The 10,982-nt window shown below is 39.0% G+C and overlaps 3 protein-coding genes across 3 annotated transcripts; 1 reads left to right on the top strand and 2 right to left on the bottom strand.

Annotated features, from left to right (window-relative positions):
- Window positions 1-961: 961 nt before the first annotated feature.
- On the bottom strand, window positions 962-3,498 carry LOC7485687 (L-type lectin-domain containing receptor kinase IV.1). Its single transcript, XM_052448384.1, has one exon. The coding sequence runs from the start codon at window positions 3,096-3,098 to the stop codon at window positions 1,080-1,082; it is 2,019 nt and encodes a 672-aa protein (XP_052304344.1). The 5' UTR covers window positions 3,099-3,498; the 3' UTR covers window positions 962-1,079.
- A 510-nt stretch (window positions 3,499-4,008) lies between these two features.
- On the bottom strand, window positions 4,009-8,112 carry LOC7465092 (uncharacterized). The gene is made up of 5 exons (XM_002299818.4): window positions 7,079-8,112; window positions 6,719-6,980; window positions 6,151-6,396; window positions 5,099-6,019; window positions 4,009-4,540 (listed from the first exon to the last, which is right to left on the bottom strand). Exons 2-5 carry the CDS (start codon window positions 6,828-6,830, stop codon window positions 4,488-4,490), a joined length of 1,332 nt encoding a protein of 443 aa, XP_002299854.4. The 5' UTR covers window positions 6,831-6,980; window positions 7,079-8,112; the 3' UTR covers window positions 4,009-4,487.
- A 532-nt stretch (window positions 8,113-8,644) lies between these two features.
- Window positions 8,645-10,637, top strand: LOC7465094 (pentatricopeptide repeat-containing protein At5g59600). The gene has a single exon (XM_002298305.4). It carries the CDS (start codon window positions 8,791-8,793, stop codon window positions 10,462-10,464), a length of 1,674 nt encoding a protein of 557 aa, XP_002298341.2. The 5' UTR covers window positions 8,645-8,790; the 3' UTR covers window positions 10,465-10,637.
- The last annotated feature ends 345 nt before the right edge of the window (window positions 10,638-10,982 follow it).

The raw sequence follows: 10,982 nt of genomic DNA, 5'->3' as shown, positions 1-10,982 counted from the left end.
GCTTTTTTTCATTACTATTTTCAATAACAATGATATTAATAATAATATTAAAAATTATTATTACTATTTTCATTAACTTTAAAATTAGATTTATCACTAATATATGTGGTTTATATTCATGTTGTTTTTTTTCATGTTTATACTTTGTAGGAATTTGAGCAAAACAAGGGATGCTTTGAATTCCATTAGCCTTGATAACATTGACCTAACTTTATATTTAAAATATTTGTGTTAAAACATTTTACTTTCATAATATTTTGATATTTTGTTTAAGTTGAATTACTTTAAGTTAAAGATCTATTTAATCTTGACTATTTAGAAATATTTTAAAATTATATTTGTTTGGCATTGTGTTTGTATTGCATAATTTATAATTAATTTATCTTGAATTTGAATTATGTTTGTTATATATATATATATATATATATATATATATATATATATATATATATATATATATATATAAACAGTACAACCCCGAAACGGCACGTCGAAACACTCCGAAACTGAAACATTCCATTCCAATTGAAAAAACGAAACACCTACCGAAACGGAATTTATAACCTTGATCACAACAACTTGATCATGATCTTTGAGAGCATTATTGGAGCCGCCTTGAATTACACTTGATGGGGTCGAGTTTTTCCAACCCCGAGAGAATTGGTGGGGACACTGGACCAGAGACCTTGTTTACGCACTCGTATGATCATAAACGATGAATAATAGCCCAAACCATTGAAAGATTGGGCTTTAGCTTTGTTTTGGTTTAATTAATTTGAACTTTTAGTTGAGTTTTATTAATTAAGTTTTATTTGTTGGATTTAATTTAATTATTGTTGAGTATTTATTTAGTAGATTATAAGCCCAATTGCTTATTCCAGTTAAGATTTTAGTATTTATATCTTATTTTTCTAAATGCTAAACAATTATTGATGAACTGAATAAAAATTGTAAACTTTTCCAACCCCTATTCTTTCTTTTCTTTCGCTTCTTCTACTTTCTTTAGCTTCTTTTTTCTTCTTCAAATCTCTTTTGTCCATCATCATGTTGACCTCATCAAGCCATGAAGCATCGCTTGTTCAACGACCACTGAGGATGGATTCACAGTCAGACAAGCAACATGAAGAAACATCATCTGATGATATAGGGATTGTTAAAACGTGATTCCTAGATGATTGATTGCTAACTGGAACTAAACCAATTCCTGCACCATGTAGTGGTATGTCAGGCAAAGTAGCATCTCCTTCCAAAAATTGTACCACTTGCCTCATGCTAGGTCTAGCTGCTGGAGTGCGATGGGTACATAGCAGACCTAGCTTCAAAACCAACTCCACTTCTTTCACCTCATAGTTAACGTTCAATCTAGGATCAACTGTCCCAAGAATGGCCCCTCTTTTCCAGCATTCAAGTACCCAGTCAACCAGAACAACCTCCTCAGGTGGTCTTTCTGACTCTACAGGCCTCCTTCCACAAACTACTTCAAGCATAAAAGTCCCAAAAGCGAATACATCACTGCTTGTTGTGGCCTTTCCTGTTCTAGTAATCTCTGGTGCAAGATATCCAACAGTTCCAACCACATTGGTTGTTTGAGGAGTAGATCCATGGTCATGAAACTTAGCGAGCCCGAAATCTCCTAGCCTTCCGTTAAGATCGCCATCTAATAGGACATTGCTTGCTTTCACATCTCTATGCAGAACAACTTGTTGCCACTCTTCATGGAGGTAGAGAAGAGCAGATCCTACTCCCCTGAGGATTTGATATCGCCGAGGCCAATCAAGGTTAGGCTTTTCATTGCAAAATAGGAACTTGTCGAGACTTCCATTAGGCATATAATCATACACTAAGAGAAGCTCTCCTTTCCGCCGGCAGTAGCCTAAGAGCTGTACCAAGTTCCTATGCCTTAGCCTCCCCATGCTGGCAATCTCAGCCACAAATTCTTTCATTCCTTGGTTTGAACCATGAGAGATTTTCTTAACTGCGATTTCCACCTTGGAAGAACGTAATTCTCCTCTGTAAACCCTTCCAAAACCTCCAGTTCCAAGGAGCTCTTTGTCTTTGAAACCTTTAGTTGCTTTATAAAGATCCTTGTAGCGAAACCTTTGAGGACCATATTGCTGCTCCCAATCTTCACGTACTTCTTCATATTTATTCCTCATAATACACATAGTTGCAAAACTTGCTATGAGCAAAACAGATACCGTTATCAATGGGATCACGATTCGTAAATCTGGTTTGTTACTTGAATTTCTTTCAGGAGGAAGTGAAGGAAGCTTTGAAGTGCCAAGACTCTGTGCCTGCCCACTTTTGTTGAAGCTCCACCCGAGAATATAATGGTGACTGGATACAGAGCCAGTGGATGAAGAGAAACCAACATACATAGAATCCAAAAGAACTTGAGAAAGATCAATAGTTGTAGACAAGAGAGGCTTTCGAGGTTTCGTGACGCTTACAGGAGCTAGTGTTACATCAAGTAGCTTATCCATTTCATCATAGTCTATCCACACCTGCATTGGATCTCCACTTATGAGCTGCAAGATCTCATTTCCTCCATGTTCAGAAAAGTATGATGCTGGAGCAGATTGAATGGATGTCAAATTGTTGACATCTATCCCAACATGATTGTCATTGATATCTCCAAATTCAGGGCTTCTTATAGCATCAAGCTCAATGGCAAGCAAATGGTTGGAAGACAAACCAATTGTGGTAGAATTAAAAAGTCCAAGATATTGAGTAGCAGTGGCACCATTGAAATCTGTAGATGGAGAGATAGTGAATGCAATGCCATGTCCGCCACGCATAGGTGACTCTGGAACCATGGCAAAGACAAAGTTGGTAGAAAATGAAAGGGACCTAGAATTGTTGGAGGATGTACTGAAATGGAAGGGAAACGGGAAGAAAGCATGACCAATTTGCTGCTTAGAAGCGTTTGTCAGTTCCAACAAGCCATTGGGGTGGATACTTGCAATGCCGTCAAGGCTCAGGTTGGCTCCCTTGAAGCCATTGTAGAAGAACTGGTTCATCTCTTGAGCCAAGGCCAAGTGTTTTAAGGATATGAAAAGAGCTAGTGCAAAATGGAGTGCTCTAAGTAATGCTGCCATAGAGAAAATAAGAGAGAAAGGATGATATTTGCTTGTTCAGCTTTTTGAAAACTTTGGTGATATGAACCTTTAGCCTTTGCTGCATTCGCAATCGGACCCTTCGGCAGGATTATTGACATGCTTTAATCAGATGCAATGTCAACAACTTGGACTGGAGAAAAGTAATGACAATATAAGACTTTTGGTGAGTGAAGCTAGAATCAAGTTGCAATTGTTAAATTCCTGTGGAGGTCCAAGCAAAGAATATTCTAGAACGAAAAAAATCATTCAAGGAAGAAGCACAAGAATATTTCAACTATATAATACTTCAGCACAGATACCTAACTTCAACTATATAATACTTTAGCATGTTCTACCGTATTAAGGAACAGAGGTTTGAGGATGAATTTGCAATTTGTCAACCATAGCCAGGTAGCCAAGGCTGCTCGATTTTGAACACAAGTAAAACAACAGTGTTCTCTTAGCAAATAAATTGTGATATGAACATAGATTTTGGCAACTGGATGAAAATATGATAGTTTTGGTCGGTCCAAGCTTGATGCCAAAAATCTATTATTACTGCTCCTGCCTTTTTGGCCAAGTGCCTAACAACGCAGGCATCTGAAATCCAAAATTCAAAGCAGAATTGCGGTCTGCTTTGAATTTTTATAAACAATAATAGCAGACCAATGGAAGTTTTGGTATTTCTTTGACTTATCCAAATGTACAATAAATAAATAAATAAAATAGCAATGACCACATGATACTGACAGTTGCTCCTTTCCAAGTTCCAAATATAAGCTCAAACCATGCATAAAATAATATTTTTTTCCGAAATCATGCCTGATTACCAGGGATACTGCGTCCAGTCACCCGTCGGGTTTGATGAATTCCTTTACAAGAATGTTGTTCAAAGCATCGTCAGGACTCGTTGATTGGAAAGTAGGAACTGCTTTATTTAATATTGAGGCATTACAAAACCATGGAAACAGATCTGTGATAATTGATCGCAGTCCAAATGCCCCCTATCCACACTACTGTAATAGAAGTTGAGAAACTAAATTTTGGGAAGGGCATTTTACAGTGATTGTGGTTCTGGTTTCTGTGGTCATTTTAGGTACTTACCATGTCTGTCCATCATCAACTACTACTGTTAGTTTTTCTGTGTGTAAAACGAAAAGGAAGTACAAGGCACTAATCATCCTGCAAGGATGATCGAATCATGGCCATCGCTATGATGTTCTCGTTTGAATATCTGCTGTGTAGTTTATAACAAGTACTTGGCAGCATTCATGAACTGTCATTCTTAATTTAACAGTGTGATGTAATAAACATTTTGTCACGGTCACGATCACCTGATATCAGTTGATAGATGCTCATAAAACTGTAGTAAGAGAAAACAACTATCCATCATAATCTCCAGAATTCCATTTCAGCCGCTTTGCCACTGATTTTAAGCTCACCTGCTGATCAAAAGTGAACCATTTGAGCTAAAGCCTATCAGGTGATATAACATTTCTAATTAAATGACCACTCTGATGATTAAATTTCAGAAGAGGAATAGGAAGAAATGTTACATTCAGTGCAGGGATCCACAAAATGCAATCTCTAGATAGTTATCGCTAATTCTAAGCAATTATTGCCACCTTCATTGGCAGCTATTTATTAACACATAGAGAATTTGGTACACTGAATACCAAAATTTTTCTTTGATATCTATTGAAATCACCTTTCAGTTGGCTTTATGTATTCTTCCATGATTTTCTTCTTCGGTAACTGCAACCACAAGATGTACAGTGAGAAAAGGAACTATTCCTAATGTACATGACACAAATCATACTGCCAATCTTAGCCCTGGCAGGTCAGGATAATCTTGTTACAACAGTAAATATGATAAATCATGTCACAACCTACAATCCATTCTGATTTTGATTCAGCATTTATTTAACAAATTACAATATCCACCAATAATTCCAATCGATTGCGCTGCTAGAGAATGAAGGGGAAAAAAATTAAGTCACCTTCATGAGCATCGGTTGATATGGTAATATCTGAGGATGAGTTCTTAGCTGAATGGAAAACTGTAGGTTGGGAGGACTCCTGGACCTGAAGAAGAGAATTTACAGCATCTCTCACCTTGTCCACCACACTCACATCGCCAGCAGTTTTCCTTGGACTTGTTGCTTGTAATGTCACTTGAGAAAGGGCTCTATCATCTTCTCCTGGCCCAGACATGTGCATTAAATACTCCTTCATTGAAACTCCTTTATCCCATTTTTTCTCTCCGGCACAGAAATGGTAACCAGATGCTGCAGCTACTGGATCTCGGGATGGATCTGATGTAACTTGGTCTAGAGCTACTTTGGTTGGTCCTGCTACAGATGATGCTGCTCTACCTTCCTCCACAGGGTCTAATCCCGCTGCACCTGGTGCTTCAGGGGTTGAAATAGCGAGGCTTTGAATCTTGGAAGAAATGGCATGGGTAGCAATGGATACTGTGTTGTATGCTGGTGCCAGCTTCTCTGCCACAGTTTCAGTTAGTGTTTTAGGAGACTTTTCATTTTCTTGTTTCCCGCTCACAGTTTCAGTTATTGGCTTGTCTTCAGCAGCACAGGTCACACTACTCGGCAAAACATGCGTCTCCGATATCACAGTTTCAGGGGTTGAAACAGCGAGGCTTTGAATCTTGGAAGCAATGGCATGGGTAGCAACGGATACTGTGTTGCATGCTGGTGCCAGCTTCTCTGCCACGGTTTGAGTTGGTGTTTTGGGAGACTTCTCATTTTCTTGTTTCCCGCTCACAGTTTCAGTTATTGGCTTGACTTCAGCAGCACAGGTCTCACTACTTGGCAAAAGATGAGTCTCCGATATCACAGGAACTGCTCTTGGATGTTGTCTAGCGGTCTCTTTATACCCCTCAGGAGCCATCTCTGATTCATACACTGAGAGATCACATAGACGAGTTAATTAAATACACATTCATTCAGGCAAGCATTCCCAAGAACTTTTACTTCACATAAGATTTTATATTTTTTCTACTATATATGAAGAATGAGACTATGACTGAAGTTACTTGGGGCTCCTAGATATTCAGGATCTTCTTCATCTTCAACATAATCCAGGCTGACACCCCATGAAGGAGTGGTGTAACCGTCGTCATTATGTTTCTTCTTCCTGAGGGTGCTTCGCCATTTCCTGGCCTTCTCCTTCACTTTTGTAATAACTGATTTCTTTTGATTGGGGGACTGATCATACTCCAGCTCATGATCCTTACAAAAAGTTGGTGTGGTGTGTGGCGACCACCTTGTAACTTCCTCAGCTGCACATGCAAAACTCATAGGTCAGTAGTGATAGAGACATGAATTTCCATGACTTTGGAATCAAATACAGCCATTTTTTTTAATAATTTACGTTGTAAAATAAATTAAAACACATTTATTTTCAATTTTCAATATCTGAAGAAAGAGTTGATGAATGAACTGAAAATCCTAAAATTTTCTTCAGCTGCTGATAAGCTATAGCTCGACCATCTTGTTGTTATTCCCGTTGCCTATCGTATTCAAGTTCAAGCCTCCTAGGGAAAACAGAATCATTAACCTGTTCTTCTACGATGGAGGTTACATTATGGTTTATGGAATTACCTTGTAGAAGTTCTTCCACAGTTGGGGTTGTTGGATTTCCAGGCCTTTTACCATGTCCGTGCTTGACATCAAATGGAGCAATTGCTCCAGTACGTGATTGAGAGTGTGCCATAAATTCCTTCAGCCTTGAGTTTCTCTCCTAATGTCCTCCTTTGGTCTGTATCTTTGATCACAGAGAGGGAAATTTAAGGAGGGGGGTGGCCAAAGTATCTCTTTCCGGAGTTCTTGCACAGGCAGTGAACAACAGAGAGCCGCATGTCACCTGGTAAAAGATAGAGAGACTTGTGGGCTCTGTTTTAACATGTGGCAATAAGATCAATGCAGTTTAATTGATTGCAATTGTTAGTCACAGAAGGTTACCTCCTGAAATACCAAGTTGACTAAGTCTGCATAACTGTTTCCCCATTTTTAGTCATATGGCTTCAAAGAGGTATTTCCTCTGTTTCCCCTTTCTCAAAATACTAGCCATCATGGTCCAGAGTAAAAAACTCAGCTTCATATATCACACTTAGAAATCCCCCTTTTTCTCAGTTCATATACAGGTTGTGACACCCATCCTAACCCTGATCATCGCCATCAATTTACCTGCAGCCTGCTTTGTCTCTGTTCTGACAGGGAAAACTAATGAACTGTTTAGAACGAACAGACTACGTTGTCTCCACACAACTTTTATTACAAGTGAACCCTGAGGGCATGAGCATCAAATCCAAAAACAGTAACCAAAGCATGAAGATCATCTAAGTCACATTTATGAACAAGTAAATTCTTCACATTAACGACCTCTCTCATATCAAATTCACTTCAAATAACCACAAGCCTCTCTAGGAAAAAAAAAAAGAATCTATATTTCCATGTAAATTGTTATCCATTTATGATCCTCTAACATACCATAAGCTGTGTTTGTAGAGAACTCTCCATTCAAAGTAAATTTCCATATAAATATGTCCTCGCGGCCAGCAGAACCGTGAGGAGGAAACGTCGCTGCAATTTTCAGAATTAATTCCATAGGTAGGAATCTATCAAAGACTGACCACTCCCACTGGCTAGCATCACTAACAAACTGACAGACAGTCCGTTGAAGTTGCTCCTCAGGAACCAAATCAATAGCAAACTCAAGAAGCCTAGGATCACATTTAGCAACCCTGCAATGCTGCCAGAAACACCTTCTGGCACCTTTGGATGAAGTCTACAAATAGTCTTCCATAGAGGAGACGAATCAGGCTTTGCTAACCACCCCAAATCAGAACCATCCTTTCTCATGTATTTATCCCTCAGCACATGAACCCAGGACTGATCATTCCCTTTCATCAAACCCCAAAACAAACTTCGTTAACAAAGCTTCGTTCATGGCTTCAAGATTTTTAAGACCCAAACCACCGTTACTCTTAGGCTTACAGATTTTATCCCACCCTACCAAATGAACCGTCCAGCGTGCTCCTGATCTCCCCAAATGAAACGCTTACATATCCTCTCAATATCCTCACAAGTAGATTTTGGAAGACTTTGCAGATTGCATTGTATACAAAGGCAGGGCTTGAATGACCGATTGACAAAGAGCAACTCTTCCAGCCAATGAAAGCTTGTCCACCTTCCAACCAGCCAATCTCTGCTGTGCTTCATCAACAATATATCTTATAAGCGCATTTTTTATCCTTCCATGATTCAGAGCCACCCCAAGATACCTCCTCGAGTCATTTGTTCTTGTAAAACCTTTTGCTCCTCCTTTCTGTCCAAAGTGGAAGAGGAAATGCAAGTGATTTGGCCATATTCAAAACCATACCCTAAAGTTTCAAAAGTTTAATGTCCCAAGAAATGTTAAATTTTCTTACATTTAACATTCTATAAATAGATAAATACAAATATCTTTAAAATCTCAAAATTATTTCATACAAAAATACTAGCAAGTCCACACACCAAGCTCTCCCTTGCAGCTTCCTTTAAATAACTTTTATAAGTTTGACAAGGAACGACAGGTCGCTTGTTGGGCAACAAGAATCCTCTATTGCCTCGAGGCCCAGGAAAGAAAGAAATGCACTGGAACTGGGATTTGATAAGCTGAGGAGAAATCTGAAATGTGCCTGCTTCTTTCCCGTTACCAATTCAAGGGAACTTTAGCATTTTTTAAATCCCACCATAAGCTTCCCATCCTAATCATATCACGCCGTTCATTTCGATCATCATCGGAAACTTATTTTCATCTCATCGAAACATACGGTCGTGATCGAGCATTACAGCAAGGGAAAAAACTTCATGCTCATCTCATCATTAACGGTTTAGCTCGTTTGACCCATTTTGCCTCCAAACTCATCTCTTTCTATGTAGAAACTAAGCAGTTATCTGACGCTCGCAAGTTGTTCGACAAAATTCCCGAGTCAAATATCCGCCGTTGGATTGTGCTCATTGGGGCCTATTCTCGTCGTGGGCTTATTCAAGAAGCTTTGAGTGTTTTCTATGAAATGCAAAAGCAGGGTTTAGGGGCCAACAAGTTTGTTATTCCTAGCGTACTCAAATGTTGTGGTCATGTGTATGATGTGCAAACTGGGAGGATTTTGCACTCTGTGATTTTGAAGTATTCGATTGAATCGGATGTTTATGTTATTAGTTCATTGATCGATATGTACTCTAAATGTGGAGAAGTTGAAAAGGCACGGCGAGTGTTTGATAGGATGGTGGAGAAAGACTTGGTGGCTTTGAATGCCATGCTTTCGGGTTATGGTCAACATGGTTTTGCTAAAGAAGGATTTGCTTTGATGGATAAAATGGAAAAATTGGGTATCAAGCCTAATGTAATAACTTGGAATAGCTTGATTTCGGGGTTTGCACAAAAGGGTGATGATGCAATGGTTTCAAAGATGTTTGAATTGATGATCAGCAATGGAGTAGAGCCTGATGTGATTTCTTGGACTTCGGTTATATCAGGGTTGGTGCAAAATTTTCGTAACGAGGCAGCTTTTGATGCATTTAAACAGATGTTGGGCCGGGGATTTCTTCCAACTTCTGCTACAATTAGTACTGTTTTGGCTGCTTGCGCGACCATGGCTAATGTAAGGAGAGGGAGGGAGATACACGGCTATGCAGTGGTGATTAGAGTTGAAGATGATATATATGTAAGAAGTGCTCTTGTTGACATGTATGCCAAATGTGGTTTTATATCAGAAGCGAGTGTGCTATTTTATATGATGCCTGAGAGGAATACGGTTACTTGGAATTCGATGATTTTTGGGTATGCAAATCATGGCTACTGTGATGAAGCAATTGAGCTTTTTGATCAAATGGAGAAATCAGAGGGAAATAAGCTCGATCACTTGACTTTCACGGCTGTCCTTACTGCTTGTAGTCATGCTGGAATGGTTGAACATGGACAAAGTTTGTTTCTCTTGATGCAACAGAAGTACAAGATTGTTCCAAGATTAGAGCATTATGCATGCATGGTGGATCTTCTTGGTAGGGCTGGAAATCTTAATGAGGCTTATGATATGATTAAGAAAATGCCTGTTAAGCCTGATTTATTCGTATGGGGAGCATTATTAGGGGCATGTAGGAATCATGGGGATATAGGTCTTGCTGAGGTAGCAGCTAGGCATTTGGCTGAGCTTGAGCCTGAGAATGCTGGGAATAATATGCTTATGTCAAATTTGTATGCTGATGCTGGTAGCTGGGAAAACGTATCAAGGTCTAAGAAGATGATGAAACGTAAAAGGCTGAAAAACTTTCCGGGGTGCAGTTGGATAGAGGAAGCCACCTGATATATAAGCATGATTAGACAGCTATTGCTGATATATGTATAATATTCATGCAGAGTGGTCCCTCTTCTTTTTTTTCCAATTTTTTCTCTTGGTAGCTTGTAGTTATGCTGTGCAATTAAATCTTGCCAAAGGCAATTGCATGATCATCAATGCTTGCCTCTATTTTCCTTTAATTGATCTTAATACCCTCATCCTGTTAGTATGTTTTTGTTTATATTTTATTATTGGCCAACCTTTGATAGTCCTGCCAATTAAATGCTTCTTTAGTTGACGGATATTCATGCAAGAGCTCTTCGCTATATTGCTGCTGTTGCGGCAGAGAATGCAAGGAGATGATCTAAACCATTTACCTCTTTTGCTATCCAGGAAAACAAAATCATGACCCGCGTATTTGCCCCAGTGGTTCCGTACAAGTAAGTTAAGAAAGGGAGTTTTCTTTGTCGAAAGCAATTTGCTCCGACACCATTCCAGTCTTGTATTGAAAAACAAAAGAATAGGCATAAAGTGACTCTTCATTC

The sequence above is a fragment of the Populus trichocarpa genome, chromosome 1 (assembly GCF_000002775.5).
Source record: "Populus trichocarpa isolate Nisqually-1 chromosome 1, P.trichocarpa_v4.1, whole genome shotgun sequence".
Taxonomy (NCBI): domain Eukaryota; kingdom Viridiplantae; phylum Streptophyta; class Magnoliopsida; order Malpighiales; family Salicaceae; genus Populus; species Populus trichocarpa.
Note: the sequence above shows the minus strand (reverse complement) of the source record. Positions and strands in the feature narration are given on the sequence as shown.